The 25982-nt window shown below is 35.1% G+C and overlaps 2 protein-coding genes and 1 long non-coding RNA gene across 3 annotated transcripts; all 3 read left to right on the top strand.

The window, feature by feature from the left end:
• The first annotated feature begins 2828 nt into the window (after positions 1–2828).
• Positions 2829–7655, top strand: LOC132602407 (uncharacterized). Its single transcript, XR_009567771.1, has 3 exons — positions 2829–3209; positions 3573–3642; positions 7374–7655. It is a non-coding gene; the product is annotated as an uncharacterized LOC132602407 (long non-coding RNA).
• A 253-nt stretch (positions 7656–7908) lies between these two features.
• LOC132601729 (uncharacterized) lies at positions 7909–9069 on the top strand. The gene is made up of 2 exons (XM_060314794.1): positions 7909–8063; positions 8184–9069. Exons 1-2 carry the CDS (start codon positions 7909–7911, stop codon positions 9067–9069), a joined length of 1041 nt encoding a protein of 346 aa, XP_060170777.1.
• A 6583-nt stretch (positions 9070–15652) lies between these two features.
• Positions 15653–24562, top strand: LOC132603769 (pectinesterase-like). Its single transcript, XM_060316982.1, has 4 exons — positions 15653–16338; positions 17053–17400; positions 23425–23826; positions 24145–24562. Exons 1-4 carry the CDS (start codon positions 15660–15662, stop codon positions 24432–24434), a joined length of 1719 nt encoding a protein of 572 aa, XP_060172965.1. The 5' UTR covers positions 15653–15659; the 3' UTR covers positions 24435–24562.
• Positions 24563–25982: the final 1420 nt, after the last annotated feature.

Here is a 25982-nt window from a genome sequence, read left to right as displayed (position 1 = left end):
AATACAATCAGATCCTAAAGATTCTGAAAAAACCTATGATCAATGAGTCCACTACAAACCTGGTAGGTACTTTTACAAGAATTTCACAACATGATATTGTAGGAAATGCTTGTGCAAAATGGATAGTGGACAGCGGTGCTACTAATTGCATGGTAAGTAACAAAACATTGCTAAACACTGGTTTGATAGTGCATAATCCTAGAAAGGTTCAACTGTCAAATGATGATTCAGCAGTGATAACTCAGTCTGGATATTATCAGTTGGAAGGAGGTGATGTAGTTCAAAATGTGTTATGTGCGCCAAATTTCAAATTCGATCTCTTATCTGTGTCAAAGCTGATCAACGAGTTGAATTGTTGTGCCTTGTTTTTCCTTAGATTCTTCATTTCTAGGATCTTCTCACTAGGAGGGTGAAGGAGATTGTTGAAGAACAGGAAGGCTTGTATGTATTGAGATCTCAGAGGAAAAATGAAGCAGGAAGAATAAAGTCCTTGACAGTAAGTAAATGCTTAGAGGAGGGCACATTATGACACCAAAGAATGGGTCATGTTCCCATGGATATTCCTAGGAAGCTTGATATTTTTTTAAAATAAATACTCCCTCTGTCCCAATTTATGTGGTGAATTTTCTTTTTTAGTCTGTCCTAAAAAGAATGTTACATTTCTATATTTAGAAATAATTTAACTTAAAACTTTTCCTTTTACCCTTAATGAAATGATTTACAGCCACACAAATATTTATGACTTGTTTTAGGCCACAAATTTCAAAAATCTTCATTTCTTTATTAAACTCCATGACCATTCAAACTATATTACATAAATTGGGAGGGAGAGAGTGTAGTCTTATCTTGGAACATTGTGATATATGTCCACTTGCAAGACAGATTAGACTACTTATTCCAAATAGTAGTAGTCGAGCATCTCATTGTTTTGACTTAGTTCACATGGATGTATGAGGACCTTATAAAGTTGCTACTCATAACAAAATGAATCTTTTCCTCACATTGATTGATGATCATTCTAGATGACTTGGGTATTCTTGATGCATCTTAAGTCTAATGTTTGTTGTTTACTCAAAGATTTTCTTGTTATGGTTTCAACTCAGTTTGGCAGGAAGGTGAAGGTTTTTAGATCTGACAATGGTGGTGAGATTTTTAATGCACAATGTAATGAGCAATTCAAGATACATGGAATTGTTGATCAAAATTCTTATCTTTATACTCCCCAGTAGAATAGGATAGTATAGAGAAGAGACACATATTTGAAACAACAAAGGCACTCAGGTGTCAGCGACACTTACCTATAGATCCTGGGGAGAATGCATTTTAGTTGTTTCTTAGTCTCTCTACTTCTCCTATTGACTTATAATTTACCTTAAAAATCCATTTGACCCCTATTGGTCTCTTACCTTTAGAAAGTGAGACAATTCCCCATGTATGATTGTTCTGAAGTGTAGTAACTTCAACTTGCTCCATCTAGAATCTCCAACTGCTTCTAAGAAAGTACTTATTCTGTTATGGTAGACATGTTGTCTTGATAGGCTTGGTATGTTGGTGTCAGGTTATCATATGACAGATGCTTAGAAATAGCATATGGAGTCTCTTGAACATTTAAGGAGACAAAATCTCTCATCCATATATAAAGGTGGTTTCCTATCTCTGCTTGATTTTCTTTGATCAATCTGAGGAATAATATCAGGTGCAGGAATAACCGGATATATGTCTTGAGGATGTTGAGCTGGTTGGGTACTTCAGCTTTAACTTCATATAGGTTTACTTGTTGCATTTCATGATCCTAAAACTTCTTGTATATCTGAAATATGTGTCTCACCAGCCTCATGACATTTTCTGAGTAGTAGGAGCATGTACTGGTATAGCAAATCTTCCAAAGGGTGAGGTGACAAGTCAATGCAGATTCATGATGTTCTTATGAAAGATAGGTGTCTCCTCCTGTTTCTTCATTTTGAATGGGAACACATCTTCCTTGACCTCATTAATTGATAAGTCATTTCAAGTTTAATTACGAGTTGGATCACGTTAACTAAGTAATTATATCACATAACTCGATTAAATTTGGACAAGTTGTGTGAATTTCTCAAGAATGCTTTTTATCATCTCTACTTTTCATATTAATCGAATAATTGGAAAGCATAGAGAACAAGAAAAACATTTTTAACAAGTGTCTTTCCCAACGTCAGAATCTATAAAATTATTTCTTCGCATGAATGTCTTTTTATTTGTTTAGAACTTATTCATTAATTTCTAGCTCTTTATTACCAAATGCAGCGGGAATAATTCTCGTTTTTAATTAAGTAGGCATTTGGCCATAAGATTTGAGGGTCAAATTTAAAGTTTGACTTGAAGTCAGCGTTTGTTTATGAAATTTGAACCAAAAAAAAAAAAAAAAATCAACTTCAATTTTAAATCATGATTTCAAATCTCAAATTTTCAAAAAGTATGATTTCAAATTTTTTAGATATAAAACTTGACCCATAAGTTTATATTTTATAAAAAAGATCTATTATTTTAAATTTTATATAAAAAAAAAAAGACTCATGCTCGACTTGAAGAGATTGTATGTACTATGTGAGAGGATTATATTAAAGAGTGGTTAGTTACTAATATTGTTGATTTATTGGACAGCATGTAATCGCAAGCAGGGGCGGACCCACCTTGAAGTGTGGGGGGACACTCCCCCCCCCCCCCCCCAACTTCGGAAAAAACTCTATATACTATCATATATTTTAAAAGGACCCTCAAACATAATTACTAAAGTAGTTCAGTTGGTAGGGGTGCCCCTGAGCTGATGCTCACTGGTCGTGACCCGAGTTCGAATCTCGGCTCTTACGATTATTTTTTTTAAAAAATATTTATGCAGTAAACTGTTGTACAAACCTGCATTTAATGTAGTTTTTTTTTTTTTTAATCTTTTTATTGTTTAGTCCCCCTCCCATTTTACTTTTTCATTAAATCCCTCCCCCCAAAAGCCCCAAATTCCAAAAGATTTTTTCCCACTTCCCACTCATCTTTTCCCAACGTAATAAGAAGAAACTCCTTTGGCTCTCTTCATTCTCAAACCCTTCTTCCATTCTTCCATTATCAAGTTTCTCACAAATCACTAAGTTAGGAACGTCACCCAGTCGAATCTATTGTCGATATTCATTAATTTCTCCGACAATCGAATTCGAGCCGACGATCGGACTTCTCTTACGGTAAAGCTTTCCCTTATTTTTTAGTGATTAATATAGATTACTTGTTATATAACTATATAATAGTATTTAATTACTAGTGATTGAGGAATACACAACTTAATAGATTTAATTTTATTAAAAATTGTATTATCTTATACTAAGCCCTAAAATCATATCATATTCTTAAATTGGGGATTTTGTAAAATCAATTTAAGGTCTTGAAAAGTCAGGTTTGTTTTTATTTTTCAAATGGATTTGAGAGAAGTTTATTGGTTATTTATCCTTTTTGACGACGAATTGATTTGATAGTTCAGCTATTGTTATTTATGCTATTGATCCGATTCATGAATATCGATAGGTAACATTCATTCATTGAATTTACAGGCCAAATATTTATCATCTCTACGGGATTAAATCTCGAGTGGTTGCGAAGTAAAATTGATGAGATTATGAAGTAAATATTCTGGCATTTATTGCTGTTGCACTATTTATTCTAGTTCATACCACTTTTCTACTTATCATTTACGTAAACATAGTCAGTCAAAACTATTAGTTATTAACTAATTTGAATGAAACTTGACTTCTGAGTTCGTAGCCAAAATTGATGAAATAAAATGAAAAGGATTCCAATTTCATGTCTTAAATGGAATGAGTGGACTAGAATCGACAGTATTCTAATAGATAGCTAGTATGGTATTAATTATATATTGATGATGAGCCTAAATGTTTTTCCCAGTATTAGCATACCACAATTCACAAGGCAAGATCGGATTATTTTCAATTTCGTTGAACTAAACACCTCTTTATCTCAGGGTTATCTTTTCACGAATTGGTAAGTATTCTTTCTAATATTTTTTATGAAATACAATATAGTTATAACTTATAATAAAATAAGGGGTGTGATTCCTCTATTATATGTTTTGTTCTGCTATTGATGTATGGGGTATAATTCCGCTATTACGTATTCTTTTTTGCAATAGATGCAAGGGGTGTGCTTCCCCTATTATGTGTTTTCATTTTTGCTATTGATTGGAGGGGTGTGATTCCCCTATTATGTGTTTTCTTTTTCTTTTTTTTGTTTCTGATGGGAGGGATGTGATTCCCCTGTTTTTTTTTTTTTTTTTTTTTTGGCAATTGATGGATGGAGTGTGTTTTCCTTATTATGCATCCCTTTTTTTGCTGTCAAGAGAGGGATGTGATTCTCCTATTGATAATATTATTTTACTTGTATTCTTGATTGGCTCTTAAAACTAACGAAATCCTTACTTACATGGTTTATAGGAAGTTGTTGTTCTTGTGAATTAAGATGGATAAATTTTGACGAAGTTGAATTCTTCTCGACCAAGTTCTAGCGTTAGAGGCAATTCCTCTCAACTTATAGATGTATTCGATTTGACATCACATAAAAATGATCCTGGAGCAAGAATATCCATCTATAAATATAGTTCTAGAATACAGGATGAAGTGAGAAGACATTACATTCACAAAGGGCCTTGCCGATCGGTTCATGATTATAATTTCCTTAAGACTTCATTCGGGAAGAAAATGCACCAGTTTAGTGTAAAGTGGTTTTAAGGTTCTTATTCTAGATGGTTGGAGTACAGTGAGAAGAAAGATGTTGCATTTTGATTGTGTTGCTACTTATTCAAAAATGACTATGTTCATGGAAGCACAGGTGACGTTTCACGAAAATCGATTTTAAAGCTTGGAATAAAGGTTCACAAAGACTTTTTTACATGTTGGTGAAGTGAATAGCATCCACAATTGGTGTTTCAATAAGATGCTAAATTTATCAAATCAATCTCAATCAATTCAAGTTGTTTTTAGAAGAACCCCGAGAGAAAAAACATTGAGCACCAAATTTGTTTAAATGCATGAATCAATGTGGTAAGGTTCCTCTTGGATCATGGATTGTCTTTTCGAGGGCACGATGAAAGTTAATTATAATGACCCGTTTGGTCGTTATAGTCTTTTAGCCATTTTTTACTTTTTCCTAAGCTTGTTAACTCACTTTTGACTCGAGGGGACCGCTGACACGTTTCCCAAGGTATTTAGATACGGTTCGGGCGACTTTTTGGGAAATCGGGGCTTTAAGCGAAAAGAATTGACTCAAAGTTGACTTTTGGGTAAACAGACCTTTTTCGGGAATTCATCGATTCTGAGAGGTCCGGATGGTCTTTTAGAACTTGTGCGAATATTTGGTTCGGTTCCCAATGCACTCGGGTGCATTTTGGGACTTGGGTTGACTCGGTCAACGAGACCCCGGATGGGAATTCCGAGACTACGGATGCGATCATGGTGTGTTTTATGTATGTCTACATATGTGGTACGTGAGCAAATGGCCTCGGGTAATAATCGGGATTTCGGATTGAGATTGGGACTTTTGAGAAATTCTAGTTCTGGTGCCCGCTATAGCGGCACCATTACCGCAGCAGTGGCACCACTATAGCGGTAGGCTTACCACAACAGCGGCCAGGAGTAATGTTGGATGACCGTTGTGGCGGTCTGAGTGGCCGTCGAGGCAGGACCGCTGTCGCGAAAGCGGTATCGGGCAAATTATTTCATTAAATGAGTATTAAAAGCCCTAAATCCCTCATTCTTTATTATTTCGACTTTGGAGTTTTTGAGAGCTTTTCAAGGTGGTTCTTGGGAGAAACTGTTGGTGGTAAGTTCTTCTATTTCCTTTACTATTCTATTATCCTTAATCACCTTAGGATTCCATTATCATGATAGTTCCTTAAGGGTTTGATGATTAAAAGAGGGTTCCATGAGTTCTTCTTTTTAGGCTTCTAAATCTTGATTTATAGAGTGGATTAGCTTCATTAAGCATGGAATTGTTGATTAGAACCTATAATTGCATGATTCTTCCAAATTAGTGGCTAATTTATGGGATTAGAAGTAAGGGTTTATACCCAAATTTGGGGGTTTTGCCTAGAATCCGAATTTAAGTAATTTGTTGGTTCACCTAGCTTGTAATTGATGGGAATTAATCACCTAGAGCTTAATTTCATGTTGAGGCCTATAGATTCCTAATTTTCCCTTTCTAGATCATAAACCCACTCCATAGGTTGGGAAATTGGGTCTTGAATAGACGTAGGATTTGATTGATATTCTTCTTGATTCTAATTTCATGATTCGAATATGCTTAGACTTTCTTATTCTCGAGCTCAAAGGAAAGAGAATACTAAGGTGTGATTGTTGGAGACATTGCTGTTCGGCCTTACAGGTAGGTTACGATTTACCCTCTGGTGAGACTTCATTTAGCGAAGCATAATTCAAACGATATTGTCGGAGAATGCATGTAAACCTTCGGGTATGAAATTGGATTGGATATTGTCTTAGGTTGGGCCTTATTGTGTGATTTGGGGGCTAGTCACCCCATTGTGTTGTGACTTATCTTATTCTATTGTTGTTGGCTCGATGCCACGTGGAGATAGTAAATATTGGTGACTATTGATATATCTTGATTATGATATTATAGCACCTTACTTGTTGCTATTTTGAGACGAGGATTGTGATTCTATTTCGGCTTATTGTGTAGCCTTTTTATTATATTGTTGGTGTGCCCATGTGTGGTACTGTTGATATTGACTTGATTATTGACATTGAACTCATACATTGCACGCTTTCTCATCCTTCATGATACACTGATGATACACTGATGATATACAAGGAAACATTATTATGACCTAGGCTCAATTGGATGAGAGTGACGTGAGGATCGATGTCCGATGTTTATCCCGGAATTGAGGTATGAGTGCTGGTAGCGATTGCCGAGGTCTTTACCGGAATTGTGAGGGTGCGTGGACTTCGTGGGTCCCCCATGGGTTATTCTGCCGAGATGTGATGTTCCATCATCGGAGTACATGTGTACGGTGCATATGCATTGCATTCACACTTCATACATTATTACATTGCATTGTATCATGGTTTCTGTTGTGATATTCTTGTGATGTGTGATATACGTATTCGAATTGAATGTACACAGTTGGGTTTAAAGGCTATAACATAGGTGATGACTTGCACTTGATTACTGGCTCGTGTTGACTTATACCTTATTGATTTACCTATTTATCTTACTTTATAGCCTTGTTATATGTTAGCTAATCTAAGTTGGCCTATGATACCTACCAGTACTTGTTGTTTGTACTGACCTGCACTTGGTGCATTCTTTTATGAATGCAGAGTTCCAGGTAGGATCGACCTTTACTCCTCGTCGCTGACAGTGATCGAGGATTGCCATTTCGAGCCTTACAAGGTGAGCACGAGAACGTTCGCCGCCTTGAAGATTCTCATTTATTTATGTCTTACTTAATATTCTGAGACATATTGAGACTATTGAGACTATTGATGTATTATTATTACTTCCAGACTTGTAGATTCTAGTTAGATGCTCTTGTATGACCAGACCAGATACTGGGATGGTTTTGATGTATTTCCGCTTTGTTTATCTACTTATATGTCAGACTTACGTATCTCTATCTCTTCCGCTTATTTATTTATTTATTTATTTATTTATTTATTCATGTTTTTAAGATTGTTAGGATAAAGGTTCGCTTACCGAGGTGGGAAAGGTAGGTGCCCACGCGACTTAGTGAAATTGGATCATGACATTAATCTTAAAAAATAAAGGCCTTTTTCTAGGGCTTTTGGAATAGCTTGGCAATCGCTTCCGGAAGTGGATAGAGTTATATTAAAAAATACTCCAAAAAATGATATCATGACTTCGCCAAAGATTCAAAAGGATATTGTGAGTGCTTGTGCACAAGAAACTATAAAAGCTATAATTGATGACTTGGATAGAGATTATTATGGAATATTAGTTGATGAGTCCAAGGACATCTTTGACCATGAACAAATGGCCCTTGCTTTGCGGTATGTTGATAAAAAAGGCTAAGAAAATGAGCCATTTATTGGTCTTGTCCATGTTGGTGATACATCGGCAAAGTCATTGAAGGAAGCTATCCATTGTTTGCTTCTGTTTCACAATTTAAGTCTATCCAAAATACGCGGACAAGGATATGATGGAGCTAGCAACATGAAGGGTGAGATGAATGGTCTTAAAGCTTTAATTTTGAAAGATACTCCATCGGTACATTACATTCATTGTTTTGCTCATCAATTACAATTGACACTTGTAGTGGTTGCTAAAAAAGTTAAGGAGGTGGAAACTTTCATTTCTTTAAGTGCTAACATGTTGAATGTGGTTGGAGCATCTTTTAATTGTAGCGATCAACTTCCGGAACACCAAGCAGAATTGTTGGAGAAATTGCTAAAAAGTGGTGGAATTCAAAGTGGAAAAGGATTAAATCAAGAGCGGGGTTTTCAAAGGCCAGGTGACACTCGTTGGGGATCACATTTTAGAACATTGGATGACTTCATTATTTTATTTTCATATATTATTCATGTTCTTGAGGTGATTAAATGTGAAGGTTCCAACCCTAGTGATAGATTGCATGGGAAAGCTTATTTGATTGAAACTATTGGTTTTGAATTTGCTTTCTTACTTCACTTGATGTTGAAAGTGTTGGTACTGTCGAACGAGCTAAGCAAAGCTTTACAGAGGAAAGAGCAAGATATTATTAATGTCATGGTATTCCTTGACCTTACAAAAGAAAGGCTTCAAAAATTGAGAGAGGAAGCATGGAAAGCATTCATGGATGAAATCTCTTCATTTTGTGCTAAACATGATATTTTGGTGCCCAAGATGGAAGAATTCTATATTCCTGAAAAGTCGAAGCGCAGACTTTCTAGCGTTACTTATTCACATCACCTACAGGCTGAACTTTTCTATGTTGTAATTGATTTACAACTTCAGAAGCTTAACAATCATTTTGATGGTGTGAGTGACTATTTGCCTCTGGGTATATGTCTAGCTTGAATCCGACTAATTCATTTGTTAATTTTGATAAGGAAAGAATAATGATATTGGCCAAGCATTATCCAAATGAGTTTGGTGTATTGAAGCTTCAAGATCTCAGTTATCAACTTGACACTTTCATAATGCACATACGACGTGGTGACTCTAGGTTCTCTGATTTAAAAGGAATTAGTGATTTGGAAAAAGAGATGGTTGATGCAAATCTTATGGAGACTTATTCATCTGATTTTACATGTAGCGACTGCAATTGTTGAAAGAGCATTCTCATCCATGAAGTACATCTAAGATGAATTACGTAGTACGATTAGTGATGATTTTTTAAATAATTGTTTAGTTTGTTACTTTGAGAAGGAAGTATTTGCAACTGTAAGCAATGATGCTATTATTAATTGTTTTCAAAAAATGAAAACGCGACGAGTTCAAGTATGAGTTGATGATGTACTTTTGTTATATTAGTACCACATTAATTATATTTGATACTATTGAAGTTTGTATTTTTCTATTGTAATAAATAAGTTTTTAAGAGTCGCATGCCTAACTTTGTCGCTAGTAATTGACGTACTAAAGATAATGGTGCCCCCGTTGCGCTCAAATCCGGATCCGCCTCAGATTGCAAGCATTTATTTATAAAAGGAACATGGATATACGATTTATTAATGCGGTGTCTTCAGATATCTCGATACCTTGTTTATGAACTATATGATTTGTTCAGTTGGTAAGATTGTGTAAGAGTTTGGGAAACTTTGATAGTTTTCACAAATTATTGAATTTTAATGTTTATGAGAAAAATACAACTTAAGAAATTTAAATTGCATATACAATTAAAAGTTTAACTTCAAATCAATAATTTCATATCTTATTTAAAATCATATCCAAAAGGGCTATTGATAAAAGCCTTAGAAACTAATAAAGCATGGCCGAGAGAGAGAGAGAGTGTGTTTGAATAAAAGAACCATGGAGAAGCGAGGCCAGAAACCACGTTACAACTTGCTACTTAACAAACTCACGTGCCCTTATATTCATTACTTTAATTTCCCCTCTCCCAGTGGTCTAAACATTTTTTATTAAAACCACCTTTTGGGTGGATTAGACACAAGAATATGAGAAGGAAACATAGAAGAGTGTGCAAATTTCAGTTGAATTAGAGCTTTGCATTTAAATAGCAGTGTGAAATTATAGCTATTTCTACTAGTTTGCAACTTCAATGTTATACTTTAGCTTACTATAAAACTTCGATGATTATGCCGCTCCTCCTGCATGTCAGCCGTCTAAAAGACAAACTCCTTTAAACTGAGTTCAAACTTGAAGATTAAGAAAATTAACAGGCATACACTTAGTCCCTCTAAATTGCTAGTAAATTTTATAATAATATTCCATCTATAATATATTTCAATGAACATTTGAATATATGATATAGTTGTTCCTATTAAACACTTTCGGCTCAAATTTTGAATTTTTTTTGCTTGTAGTTTCGAATTCCTATTACATAAATAAGTTAACAACAACAACAACAACATACCCAGTGAATCTCACAACGTGGGGTCTGGAGAGGATAGAGTGTACGCAGACCTTACCCCTATCTTAGGTAGGGAGGCTGTTTCCAGAAGACCCTCGGCTCAAGAAAAAGCATAGGATAGGTTAGATACGGGCAAACAAATCAAAGCAATTATGAAAATGAAAACAATGAAAGTAAATAAGACATTATAAACCAACAGATACTCGCAGAAATCAAGAGACAAGAAACTATAGAGCAATATAACTACTCGTAAGAAAGGATAAACGCGACTACCTACTAGCATTCTATCCTAATATGAGTCATCCATACCCTCTTATCTAAGGTCATGTCCTCGGTAAGCAGGAAATGTGTCATGTCCTGTCTAATCACCTCTCCCCAATACTTCTTCGGCCTACTTCTACCTCTTCTGAAACCATCGCTAGCCAGCCTCTCGCACCTCCGCACTGGGGCATTTGCATCTCTCCGCATCACATGCCCAAACCATCTCAACCTCGCTTCCCGCATCTTGTCTTCCACTGAGGCTACTCTAACCTTGTCTCGGATGACTTCATTCCTAATCCTATCGTTCCTAGTGTGCCCAAACATCCATCGCAGCATTCTCATTTCCACCACTTTCATCTTCTGAACATGAGATTTCTTGACTGGCCAACACTCCGCCCCATACAACATAGTTGGTCTAACCACCACTTTGTAGAACTTGCCTTTAAGTTTTGGTGGCACCTTCTTGTCACACAACACTCTGGAGACAAGCCTCTATTTCATCCATCCTGCACCAATACGGTGTGTGACATCATCATCAATCTTTCCATTTCCTTGTATAATAGACCCAAGATACTTGAAACTATCTTTCTTCTGTATGACCTGGGTGCCAAGCTTCACTTCCACGTCAGCCTCATGCACTATATCACTGAACTTGCACTCCAAGTACTCTGTCTTGGTCCTACTCAATTTGAACCCTTTAGACTCCAGAGTTTGTCTCCAAACCTCCAGCTTAGCGTTAACTCCGCTGCGAGACTCGTCAATCAGGACTATGTCATCCGCAAATAACATACATCATGGCACCTCACCTTGCCGCATTAATCCATCCATCACCCAGGAAAATAAAAATGGGCTAAGAGCTGATCCCTAGTGCAACCCCATCACCACTGGAAAGTGCTCTGAGTCTCCTCCTATAGTCCTTACCCTAGTCTTGGCCCCACCATACATGTCCTTGATCGCCCTAATGTACGCCACAGGTACACCTCTAGCCTCCAAGCATATCCATAGAACCTCTCTCGGCACTTTGTCATATGCCTTTTCTAGGTCAATGAATACCATGTGCAAGTCCCTCTTCCTCTCCCTATACTACTCCACCAGTCTCCGTACAAGATGAATAGCTTCTGTAGTTGAGCGCCACGGTATGAATCCGAACTGGTTCTCTGAGATAGAAACGCCTCTCCTCACCCTTATCTCCACCACCCTTTCCCACACTTTCATAGTGTGGCTTAGTAGCTTGATCCTTCTGTAGTTGTTGCAACTTTGAATGTCACCCTTGTTCTTGTACAATGGAATCATTGTACTGCATCGCCATTCTTCGGTCATCTTAGCCGTCTTAAAGATGACATTAAATAACCGAGTTAACCACTCCAAACCTGCCCTGCCTGCAGTCTTCCAAAATTCCCCAGGAATCTCATCGGGCCCGGTCGCTCTTCCCCTACTCATTCTACGAATAGTACCATTAACTTCCTCAACCTTTATACTCCTACACTATCCAAAATCACGACACCTCTCGGAGTACTCCAAATCTCCCAACACAATATCTCTGTCCCCTTCGTCGTTCAAGAGTTTGTGGAAGTATGACTGCCATCTCCGTCTAATGAGTGCGTCCTCCACCAGTACCCTGCCATCCTCGTCCTTGATGCAATTCACCTGATCCAAGTCACGCGCCCTCATCTCCCTCGCCTTGTCTAGTCGGTACAACTTCTTATCCTCGCCTTTATCCTCTAGTTCTACATACAGGCGTTCAAAAGCTGTTGTCTTTGCCGCCGTAACCGCTAACTTTGCCTCCTTCCTTGCCATCTTAAACAATTCCCTATTTGTTCGCTTCTCCTCATCATCTTTGTTGTCTACCAACTTTGCATACGCCACCTTCTTTGCTTCCACCTTCTCTTGAACTTCTCCATTCCACCACCAATCCCCTCGGTGCCGACCACGGCTACCCTTCGAGAGCCCAGCACCTATCTAGCTGCTTCTCTAATGCAACTGGCCGTCCTATCCCACATGTCGGTCGCTTCCCCACTACTCTCCCAGGCTCTCATAGCCCTCAACTTCTCCCCCATCTCCAGGGCACCTGTCATGGTCAAACTCCCCCATTTGATCCTAGGCCTGTCATCCACGACCCTCTTTCTCTTCCTCATCTTGATTTCCAAATCCATCACCAAGAGCTTATGCTGGGTCGTTAGATTCTCACTCGGAATCACCTTGCAGTCTTTACAAAGACCTTTATCGTCCTTCCTAAGGAGTAAAAAGTATATCTGCGTCTTAGCTAATTACTTAAAATGTGTCATGTTCTTTGATTATACAAATCAGCCTCAGTTGAAACAAGCCTGAGATTTTACGGCTTGTTGAGGCTAATGCACATATAATTAAAGGAAGTGATATATTTTAAGTGGTTAACTTATCTACATAATCACGGTTTGAGAACACACGCATAAACTTTTTTAAAATTTTGAGTCGCAAATGTAATAATAACAATTTATCATGTGTTCAACTACTAAACCGGAATAACTATGTAGATCAAGCATCTAAGTGAAATTTACTAACCTATATTCAGGGGCGGATTTAGTCACCCTGGGCAAAAAATTACAATGTATATTTAGGGTAAATTTTCTATGTTAATGTACATATATTAACTTTTGAACACCCTAAACAAATGCAAAAGGCTAGGTCAAGTGGTCCAATTGTTTTTCCGAACACCCTGAGTGGAAATCCTGGATCCATCACTGCTTATATTCTGTCAATTTAATATATAGAAATTAAACTCTTCAAGAAAAAAGAAATACCAACAACGCGACTGTATAATAGTACTAAAATTGCCCATTAAGAAATACCTCCAGTCGAAGTCCGTGACCTCATTTGTCATTTACATTGCCCATTAACATTACTTGAATCGGTGATTAGTTGAGCTCTCTCTTCAATCTTTAACCCCTTTGAACTTCAAAAACAATTACTATTAAATATTACTAATGCTGACTTGTTACATCCATCCTTTTCCTATAGTTAGGGGTGCTATAGCCTCAATTGTTCTTCACTTAATGAAAGTTGTTCACATGGAAACAGACATTCTTATCTCATTGACATTAATTAATCTTACCAAGACTTAAATTTCATATTATGTGACTCTTTTTTAGTCTATTTTAAATAAATAACTTCTTTTGATAGTTGGGAATCTTTTAACTTTAAATTTGTTATTCAAATTAAGCAAGCATGCTCATTATTGCCACAAAAATGACTTTGACATATTCAAAATCATGAATTCTACTGATTACTTTTGATATATGCGGCAACAAAAAAATCTTAGAAATTTCGTGTCCAAGTATAGATAGCATGTCAAAAGCAGATGGATAACAATTAAGTTCCTAGTCGTTATATTACAGTATTATTTTGAACTACCATACTTCTGAGTTTCAATAAAAAGCTATATGTATATATTTATTTGTACATAGGAATGAGGAGCTAGTCCCTTTGGCCCTTGCAGATCCAAATGGATAGTATCTGGGGACGTGTACAACATCTTTGTTTGGTCTCTTACTATAAGCTTATCTTCGAAATGTTACAGTACCATATGTGGGTGGGGTTCACAAAATCTCAAAAAGGTGTCAGCTGCGACATCTGTTGACACTGCTATCCAGTTTGAATGCATGCTTATTTACCTTTACAGTATACAAGAAAATCATTAATGAATTATTTTCAGTTCCACTGTCCAAACCCTAGGATGGACAGGAAGGAGCAGGGCGTATATATGTACGGTTTAGAGTATACATGAACTCATGCTCCTCTCTTTCTGGACTATATTATGTAACAAGGTTATATCTCTTTTTAAAAAAATAAAAAAAAAAGTTCAAAGTGTCTTATGGTGCAATAACGCACCATAATTATTTGGTGCACCTTTAAAAATGAAATCGGACTTACAAAATAAGCAAAGGTGGAGGATGTACCATATAGTCTATTGGTTCGGCCAATCCGATTTTTATTTTATTTTTTTGACGTAGAGCATAGACACATATGTAGAACATTATATCTAGAAACCAAGACCATCAAATTAAACAGCATCTTAATTTGAGCAACGTTGGACCAGCTATATCACACTTAACGAAGAGGCAGCGAGAAAAAGATACAAGAAACAAGGCATTCCATTCAAATTAATCTTGTCATTCAGCGGCATCTAGTCCAAGGCCAAGCCAAGTTAATTAGTCAAAAAGAACCCCACTTGTTCTTGTTTAACGAATTAGTAATGTAAAATTGTAAATATATAGCTGATTTTCAGTATAGTGCAGTAAGAATCTCGAACGGAATCATTAAAAGTGATTTGAAAGTAAATATAGACACGAGTTTTTGATGTACACGAACATAAAATAAGAGAATTAAGGAAAATATTGACAAAGAGACAATAACCAACCACACTTCACATGGCTATCTATGATAAATTTCATGCAAATTTGAAAAATATTACTCTTTCCGTCTCAATTTATGTGGTACTTTTCGTTTTTCGAAAGTCAATTTGACTAAGTCTTGAAGCTAAATTGGATTATATTAACTCGATATTTTAACATTAAAATTTATATATTTGAAAACTACATGAAAAGTACCATAAATTGCAACTTTTCTCATATCAATTTGATTAAAAAATACATCTTAAAATAATGGTCAAAATTCATACAGTTTGAATCTAGGAAAGCGAAAAGTAAATTGGAACAGAGGGAGTGCAAAAAAACAAAGTTCAAAGTTATGCTCATGTCACTGATATAAACCCCACCTACCTAAACCTCTTCCTCACAACTATACTCTTCCTTTATTCTTTCATTCTCAGCCAAAAATGTCATATTCTAGCAACCACACAATTTCTTTTTCAAAGTGCAAATCCAAACTATTCTTATCCTTCATTTCCTCATTCCTACTAATTTCTACATTCATCGGAGTAGTCGTCGGAGTAAATAAGTACTCCGACGACTACCAAAGTACTCATGCCATTTTGAAATCCTCATGTAGCACCACTTTTCACCAAGACTTATGCTACTCCACAATAGCCAATAATCTCCCAAACTTCTCCAAGAAAATAACGAACCAAAAAGACGTCATTGAACTATCCTTAAATATTACAACTAAAGCCGTACAACGCAACTACTACGCCATCAACAAGCTCATTAAAACCCGAAAGGGGTTAACGCAACGCGAGAAAATCGCGTTGCACGATTGTCTAGAGACAATCGATGAGACCCTCGACGAGCTTCACACAGCCGTCGAGGATTTAGAAAAATATCCTAATGAGAAATCGTTGAAGCAACATGCGGATGATTTGAAAACTTTGATTAGTGCTGCGATTACTAACCAAGAGACTTGCCTTGATGGATTTTCTCATGATGAAGCTGATAAAAAAGTACGTAAGGCTTTGCTGAAAGGTCAAAAACATGTAGAGAAGTTGTGTAGTAATGCTTTGGCTATGATTAAGAACATGACTGATTCAGACATTCAGAATGAGATGAAGCTGGCTGCAGGTAATTGAATTGTTTGACATCTCAAAGATGCTTCTCGTTTCGGACATAAAGTTCCATGAAATAAGAGAATCTTGTGTTTTAAATTATAGATGTGCATAATGTATTAATTATCTTTTAGATCTTGTGGGTATTAAACATGTATATATTGGAACAAAAGAGTTGCCGATCCTATTAAAGTAATTTGTTTTAAGCAGTTTAAATAAACTTAGACACTAAGATACATATAAATTAGTAATATAGAGGGAGCAATATTTTTACTTTTGATGATATTTAGATTTGAATATGGGACGTCTTACATGCCTTAATAGTATATTGAACTTATTTACTTCTGTAAGTTTAAACTGCTGAATATGGTACATTTATTAATTGATCAAATATTTAACATGCCCCTCATACCAAGCAGTGACGAAGACCTCCTGGCTCCTTGGTTTGTAATGGGTGTCATCTGACACCATTTTGCGAAAACAAAGTTCTTAAAAACTACAACCTACCTCCGCCCATGAGTACAATATAGCGGCCATTACTTAAAAATAGTACACACTAGTGCTATTAATTTGTACAGGAAATTAAGTCTATTTACACTATCATGGTCTTAGATTCAAACCCGAATAATAATATTTTGACATCATTTGTGCAAAATTTTATGTACGTCAGTATCCCATGCTACGTGTTACTATGTGTTATAAAAGAGTACACTTTTTTAATTTATAACAGGTAAAGTTACTAGGAAACTCAATGAGGACAGCAGTGGCACATGGCCGGAGTGGTTATCCGGTGGAGATAGAAAACTACTTCAATCATCGTCAGTAACGGCTGACGTGGTGGTGGCGGCAGACGGTAGCGGAGACTTCAAGACGGTGGCTGAGGCAGTAGCAAAAGCACCTGAAAAAAGTAGCAAAAGGCATGTTATAAGGATAAAGGCAGGTGTGTATAGGGAAAATGTTGAGGTGACAAAGAAGAAGAAGAATATAATGTTTATAGGAGATGGTAGAGAGAATACTATTATTACTGGAAACAGGAATGTCAAAGATGGTAGCACTACTTTCCATTCTGCCACTGTTGGTAAGTTAATTTTCTTTTCTTTTTAGTGCATTACTATTTTTTGTTAATTTTCTTTTCTTTTTAGTGCATTACTATTTTTTGTTAATTTTCTTTTCTTTTTAGTGCATTACTATTTTTTTTAGTACTTGTTTTATTATTAAGTCGCTTTTAGTAGTTAACGCGGTTCAAACCATAAATTTCCTCCTAATGTATAGGATTTTGCTTCAACTTAACATAGTCCATAGTTGTTGTATCGAGAAGAGAGATACTTAGACCTAACTTATCTCAAAAACCTTATAACCCATGAAATTAAATAATAATTATATTGTCCAAGAACATATATATAAAAAAATCAAATAATTATCACCCACCAATGTGAAAACTAAACAGACAGGTGAGGTTAAATCCTAAGAATATGTTGTCCTTATAGTAGGGAAGTATGTATTGGTTGGTTGACATATGCGGGGCGAGCTAAAGGAGGCAAGGGATTCAATTGAATCTCACTTCTCAAAAAATTATACTCTACAAAATAAAGCAAAAGCAAAAGTTTTTTTTTTTTTTTTGGGGTTATATATTAACTTTTGAATTCTCTGAAGGAGATTTAAAAATGGCTTTAGATTATAGATTAAATCTAAGTGTGACACGTAAGTATTTTTTCTAAAACTTCTTTATATAAATTTTTAATTTTGTTACTGATCAATCACCCGTAATAACACGATTAATATTGCTTATCGCCAGAGAGCAAATTCTTCAAGATGAGAAGCTAAAAGCCTGAAACTTCTATCATAGTAGTATAAGAAGTTGTAAGCCAACAAGAATAGTTTAAATTTGACTCTTGTGACGGAAAGTCTTGGTAATGTATGTTATGGCATACCTAGAAAAAGGCAAAGTTTATTAAAGGAATATAAAATAGTAAGACAAATATATAATTTGAAATGGATAAATTTCTAAAATAGGAGCACTTCTAGTCGCAAGTGGCAAAGGTGTAGTGTGCAGGAACTTTATTGTTGTTCTCCTTGTCTTGTTAGGGGTAAATGCTGCTGCACGTGAATGAAAATTAGATTTTCAAAGTATGGTTCATCAGTCCTGAATATATGGGCTTATTCTATAATCTTTACGATTCCCCAGAAGACTAGAAAATGTGCCAGTTTCAATCGAACAGTGTTAGGGCGTGCATCAGATGAATCCCACACCCATGGAGAGTTGGAGACAATGATGCTTATGCATGTTGAGTGTATTTAAAACTTTAAAACTTATAGTAAAACCAAATTTATTACCCACCATAATATAAATGTTGGTATAGTGATGATATCTCGCATTCATAGATATGATAAGGTTTGATATCGGCCCGTCTAGTACATTAGTCTTGACTCTTGATCACCATTCACCTATTTGGTATAGTACTCATCTTTTGATATTTCCATGTCATGGTGAGCTCTTTTTGCTCCACCTTTGAAATCAACATTTGTATTTAATTTCTCCGTTCATTTTAGAGATTTTGTAGCATATTACCTTTCTCAGTACTATCTTTAGTTGACTTGGCAACGCAATTTTTGTTATATTATTAGTGTATAAAAACTTAACCCTTCCGAGCCCCAACGCAAAAATGTCATGATCTCTTCTCTGTTCGTTATATATAATTTTCCATTTTAAGTAACGCCATTTGTCTCGAACAAGAAGGAAAAAGGGAATAAAACAAAACTTTTTAACTGTGACAATTACAAAAAGAGGAGGGCTAATAATATTTTCCTTGTTTTATGTATTCATGAGTACAACTGATTTTGAAAGAAGTGGAATCTATATAGCCAACCCGTCTTGTTTGGTACTGAGCCATAGTTATTATTATTGTTATTGTGTCACACATTCTGTTGGAATTCTTACGAAAAATACTTCATCGCGAACACGCGTAGGGATTTTTCTTTTTCACGAACACTTGTAGGGACTTCCCTTCATCACGAACAATTGTAGAGAATTTTTCGTAGCTTGAGGCATGCCAATGGCACTGTCCTTAAGGATATTTCACCTGGTATAGGTGTATCCCTCAGGATTCAACAAGCTCTTCTAGTACAAAACTAAGAGTCAGAATCTAACAAAGATTTATTTTGGTGAAAAACCCAGCAAAAGAAAGGAGAATAATTTATGTTTTCGTCATTTCTATCTAATCACCAAATGTTAGGACTTGAATTATATAGGAGGAAGATCATCAACCAATAGGCTGACCATTTGATAATAAACCAACGCTATCATCAGTTTGAATGTCCAGTAATGACACTTTAAAGATTGTTATTGAATAAGAATAAATACGAGTAAAGAGCTAACAACGGTCATTCCACCGTTTAGAGTATATAATGACTATTCAATATGGTCTTTTATTGGGTAGAATGAATAGGCTCATTATTAAGGATTTCAATGCCTTCAACGGATAACATAGAGTAAATACTCATTTTGAAAACTTTTAAGACAAATTGATCAAATTGAAGATAATAATAGCGTTTGAAAACGTCAAATTCATTCGACATGAATTCTGCCATTAAGTTTAATAAAAGTGAGGTGATTAATGGCTAGTAAAGAATAAAGAATGTGGTAACTTATTTTTGAGATATTAAAAAGAAAAGAATATTTTTCTAACAATCCCCCATATATCTCAAAAATAATAAAATAAAAAAAATAAGAAGTTTTGCTGGGTCTTCACATATGAGTACAATGCGTCAAATCTAGTGTCTCGTAGACTATGAACCAGACATAGATAAAATAAAATTAAACTTACAGAATAGTTGGTGAAGTTTACAACTTCTATGAACCAAAAATTCTTTTGTAAGCTCATGGTCTTATTCTATCACATCATACTCGCACAATCTTTGTCGTTATCGCGATTTTGCGCTAAGAGGCCATACGCGTGTCTTGGTATTCATGAGTGCTCTAGAAATCCGTCCCAATTTCATAGGAGCGGCACCACTCCACACTCATATAGGTCAACCCATCAAGTGTATTCTGCAGAGCAATACACCACCTATAAAGGATATGGTAATGGATTAAGAGTTTATAGCTCAACCTCACTTTGCCTTGCAGATTTACACTATATTCACACACCATAGGAAGGGACATAGTTTAATAATGCACTTTTGATCAACTAATGACTTGTTATTACCCATATGAACCTAATTCATGGGATCTCCAATCACATAGGTTGGGTTACCATCATTGTTAATCTTCTCAATTGACAAAAGTCTCATTCCCCTCGATGTTTCTTTTAGTCTTGTGAATCGGCCAAATTCACCTCAGACTTCACACAATTATAAAAAACTATCACATCTCACAATAGCACTATTAAGAAAATATTTTCTCACACAACTAATGTTATTTGGCAACCACAATATATACATGTTGGTTTTATTCCAACCTCAATACTCACTAAGAAGTATTTTAACCTCATCACTAGCCAACTTCAAACCATAAACTCATATTTCATTATGGTCTACTTGGCTTATTTTCATATTAATTATTACACCCAGGGTAAACACATACTCACTAGTGGATTTTGAGATCCACTCCGCATCATTATATCCTCTCTAGTACATCAAATACTAATTCACTTTTAAAACATTCTCTCAAAATAACTCTAGTAAGATATCATGACCCTCATAATTTCAAAATTTTCAAAGTAAGGACTTTCATGACTCATAACACCGTAACCCTCACATTTTCAAAGTGTTTAAGATAGGGGAACAATAGTTTCATAACCTCATAAGTAGTATTACTAATTCTCATAAAACATTTCATCTTATAAATAACAAGCTAATAATATAACTCACCCAAATAGCTATACTCACAATGTGTCATCATCAATAAATATTTTTAAGAAAAACAATATGAGAAAAATAAATATCGATATTAAAAGTTTTTTTTTTAAATAGTAAGCACATATAAATCATAATTCCAATACTTATTGTCCACAATTTGGAAACAACCTCATCATCTTCAAATAGAGTCTCCAATGATAACACCAATATTTTTCAAAAGTAGTTTTAAGAAGATTTTTTTTTTTCTTCTTCTTCAACTTGAGTGTAGAACTCAACATTAACTTTACTTGCACAAATATGATTAGTAGTATCAAAGTCATCTAACACCCAATATCTTACATTAGCCACAAAAGATTCGCTCGAGAAATGACCACAATAAATATATCATCCGCTTAACCAAAATTATTTTTAGTTAGCAGATTATCATTCTCCGAATCTTCTCTACATTGATGAACATGATGACATAGTTCGTCACACACAAAATAATAATTATTTCCATCAAAACCTGCTTTATTAGTTTTGCGGAATCTGATCAATACCATATCATTTGACACTTGAAGTTGACTTTGTCAAGCATCATTCTCATAAAAAAAAACGTTAGGACCAAATTCAATTCCATATTCAAAAACCAAAGTAAAATTTCCACATCAATATCTCACATTTGTAGAAAAACAAATTTGTCATAATTCAACATTTCTTCATCCAGATCATCAAGCAAGATAATTTTAAAGCCTAAATTAAATTTACCAAATCTCTTCAATGTGCAAAGAACACAACTTATACAAACACAGATCTCAAAGATAGGTCTACAAATTCTTGCACCATAATTAATCTATAAAGATAAACATCAATTTCAAGCCAACTTTTAAAAAAATTATCACAACATATAGATGCATATTATTATACATATCTTTGCACTCATCTTACCACCTCAAATATAGATTATCCACAAATATACAAATGGCTTGGACATTATTTAAGAGCTACCTAAAATAATATAACAACAACACAAATTCATCACAAACCCAAAACTAATTCATTGTATTTAGCATTTTGTTGACCCAAATGACTAAGACAAAAAAACATGATTAATTTCAGAGTCTACATTATCCAATATAAAAATATTCACCACAAAATCTCAAACTTGTAGAACATCATGATAAACCCACTTATAATTTTTACACTAGAATCTGCTCCACAATTCAATATTAAATCTTAGAGAAGATAATCACTAAAACTACTATCCAAGCACAACTTAAAAGTCTAAATAAAAGTATAAATTAATCATATCAAAATCATTACTACTTTACTTTTAGATCATATATTTTCCATTATACTATAATTCAGAAACATACCTGTAACTTAGCCAGATTGTACTAAGTTATTTTTCTTTTAATTTTTCGTAAGAACATAGCATAAATATCCTTAAGATTGTTGGAATTCTTACGAAAAATACTTCATCACGAACATGTGTAGGGACTTTTCTTTTTCACGAACACTTGTAGGGACTTCCCTTCATCACGAACAATTGTAGAGAATTTTTCGTAGCTTGAGGCATGCCAATGGCACTGTCCTTAAGGATATTTCACCCGGTATGGGTGTATCCCTCAGGATTCAACAAGCTCTTCTAGTACAAAACTTGGAGCCAGAATCAAACAAAGATTTATTTTGGTGAAAAACCCAGCAAAAGAAAGGAGAATAATTTATGTTTTCGTCATTTCTATCTAATCACCAAATGTTAGGACTTGAATTATATAGGAGGAAGATCATCAACCAATAGGCTGACCATCTGATAATAAACCAACGTTATCATCAGTTTGAATGCCAAGTAATGACACTTTAAAGATTGTTATTGAATAAGAATAAATACGAGTAAAGAGCTAACAACGGTAATTCCACCGTTTAGAGTATATAATGACTATTCAATATGGTCTTTTATTGGGTAGAATGAATAGGCTCATTATTAAGGATTTCAATGCCTTCAACGGATAACATAGAGTACATACTCATTTTGAAAACTTTTAAGACAATTTGATCAAATTGAAGATAATAATAGCGTTTGAAAACGTCAAATTCATTCGACATGAATTCTGCCATTAAGGCTAATAAAAGTGAGGTGATGAATGGCTAGTAAAGAATAAAGAATATGGTAACTTATTTTTAAGATATTAAAAAGAAAAGAATATTTTTCTAACACATTCATACCACTTCCACAAATTAATTCATTTTCGAATTAACCTTGCAGTTGCAGTTGGAGAGGGATTTTTAGCCAGGGACATAACATTCGAAAACACAGCAGGGCCGGAAAAACACCAAGCAGTAGCACTTCGGGTGGGGGCGGATCTCTCCGCCTTCTACCGATGTGACATGCTAGGGTACCAAGATACTCTTTACGTCCACTCCAACCGTCAATTCTTCGTGCAATGCTTCATTTCTGGCACAGTTGATTTCATCTTCGGTAACGCTGCAGCCGTGCTACAAGACTGCGACATCCACGCGAGGCGTCCCGGACCGAGCCAGAAGAACATGGTCACGGCCCAAGGGCGAACAGATCCCAACCAGAACACCGGGATCGTGATTCATAAATGTAGAATTGGGGCCACATCAGATTTGAAACCGGTTCAGAAGAATTTCCCTACGTATTTAGGTAGGCCTACCTATTTGCAATCAGTTTATTATGATACCATTATCTATTTTTTTCAATTTTACCACTATTGTTTATTTTTACTTTGATTATCTTTATTACTTTTGCCGTCAGTAATTTCTTTCTTTAATATTTTGATCAAAACTTATTTACTCTTGCATTTTTTTTTCAAACTGTTCTGAAAAATATATTTGTTTTAGTCGAGTGTCTATCGGAAACAACATTTCTGCCAAAAAAAAGTTAGGAGGTCTGCGCACCCCATCTTCCCCCAACCCCACCTGTGGAATCTTATTGGTATGCTGTTGTTGTTATTGTATTCAGGTAGGCCGTGGAAGGAATATTCAAGGACCGTGATTATGCAATCGTCGATCACGGACGTGATTAGTCCGGTCGGGTGGCACGAGTGGAACGGGGATTTTGCACTAAATACGTTGTTTTACGGGGAGTATCAGAATACGGGTGCTGGAGCACGGACAACAGAAAGAGTGAAATGGAAAGGATATAAGGTTATTACTAGTGCAACTGAAGCTCAAGCTTATACTCTCAACAGTTTTATTGCTGGAAACAGTTGGTTGAGCTCAACTGGATTCCCTTTTGCTCTTGGTCTTTAGAACTCTTTCTTTGTTTTGTTGTTTGTTTTGTTTTGCTAGAATTTTTGTTTGAGTGTATTTCTTTGACATGGTTAATTAGTTTGAGAAGGGCTAATTTTTCACTGAACTTTTATTTGGCTTAATACATGGCAGCCCCTTAAACTTGCTAACAAATTTCATTTAGAGTAAACTCAAACTACAGTTTGTTAAATTGAACACCTGAATACATGATAAAGTGTTTCAATTAGATACTTTCGATTCGAAGTTTGGAAAAACTTTTGCGCGTGTTTGCAAGCGTCTATTAGATAGTTAAGTTAATCACATAAACTATATTATCTCTTTTAATGATACGCATCAATCTCAATTAGAAAACGTATTGGGTTTTACGACTTAATAAGTTGAATGCATATAATTCAAGGAGATAACATATTTTATGTTGTTAATTTAATAACCTAATAGACTCTTGAGAACACCCGCAAAAGCTTTTCCAAAATTGGAACTGAATGTATTTACTTGGAACACTTTGTCATGTGTTTAGATGCTCTGAAACAAGCTATAGTCTAGTGTCTAAATGAAATTTGCTGACAAATTTACGGAGTTATATATGTATTGATAAGCCTTTTTATATTATTGCGTCAATGTCTAAACTATGTTTTGTTACATAAGTCACTCAAATTTACCTAACTATCACGATAATCACTAAATTATTTTTTGTAATTAAACTGTCACTCAATTTTGTCTAACATTACATAAAGTCATTGTGAGGAAATAATGGAGACATTTTCGTTCTATGATACTTGATTAAAGCTTTTATTGCTTCAATAAGTCAATTATTTTGTACTATATTTTCTCCGGATCAAAAAGAGTGTACAGTTAGTCATTTGCACATTCATTAAGAAAATATTAACTCCTAGATAAAAATAGGTAATTTAACTAAACTAATCCTAATTAAATAGGTATTGGGATTTGATTATATAATATTTAATAGGGGCAAATTTGTTAAGATAAGGATAATTCTTTCTTGATTTAATAAGTGGACACTCTTTTTTACCCTAGAAAAAAAGCTAAGTGGACACTCTTTTTAATCCGAAAGGAGTACCATTTTAGTTGTTGTCCTCGTCAATTTCTTGAACTATACAGGTGTCCTAATTGTTCCTCGACACGAATTGGATGCTATAAAAGTCAATTCATACTCAGGCTCCCCCCATTTTAATACCTCAAGAAGTTGACGAATTGGATCATTGGATGCTTATAGAGTCAATTCATACTAAGGCGACATTTTAACTACCTCAAGAAGTTGCTATCAACATACGTTGTGCCAACGAGGCGCACCTAAAATCTTAAAAGAAGACAAGTTATGTCTTCATACCTAGTACTCCCTCCGGATTAAAAAAGAGTCCACTTAACCTTTTTTTCTTGGATCGAAAAAAGAGTTCACTTAGCAAATCAACAAAGAATTAACTTTGTTTTTCCATATTTGCCCCTATTAAGTGTTATATGATCAAATCTCAATGCCTATTTATTTAGGAGTAATTTAGTCAAATTATCTATTTTTGTCTAGGAATTAGT

Source organism: Lycium barbarum, chromosome 7 (genome assembly GCF_019175385.1).
Source record: "Lycium barbarum isolate Lr01 chromosome 7, ASM1917538v2, whole genome shotgun sequence".
NCBI classification, from domain to species: Eukaryota; Viridiplantae; Streptophyta; class Magnoliopsida; order Solanales; family Solanaceae; genus Lycium; species Lycium barbarum.
This window is presented reverse-complemented; position numbering and strand designations above follow the sequence as displayed.

Bases quoted from the DNA above. Each gene is read 5' to 3' on its own strand.
- LOC132603769 (XM_060316982.1), top strand. From the start codon at position 15,660: ATGTCATATTCTAGCAACCACACAATTTCTTTTTCAAAGTGCAAATCC. The intron at 16,339-17,052 runs GTAATTGAATTG...AATTTATAACAG, and splicing joins TGAGATGAAGCTGGCTGCAG to GTAAAGTTACTAGGAAACTC. The intron at 23,827-24,144 runs GTAGGCCTACCT...TATTGTATTCAG, and splicing joins GAATTTCCCTACGTATTTAG to GTAGGCCGTGGAAGGAATAT.
- LOC132601729 (XM_060314794.1), top strand. From the start codon at position 7,909: ATGACTTCGCCAAAGATTCAAAAGGATATTGTGAGTGCTTGTGCACAA. The intron at 8,064-8,183 runs GTATGTTGATAA...TCACAATTTAAG, and splicing joins CAAATGGCCCTTGCTTTGCG to TCTATCCAAAATACGCGGAC.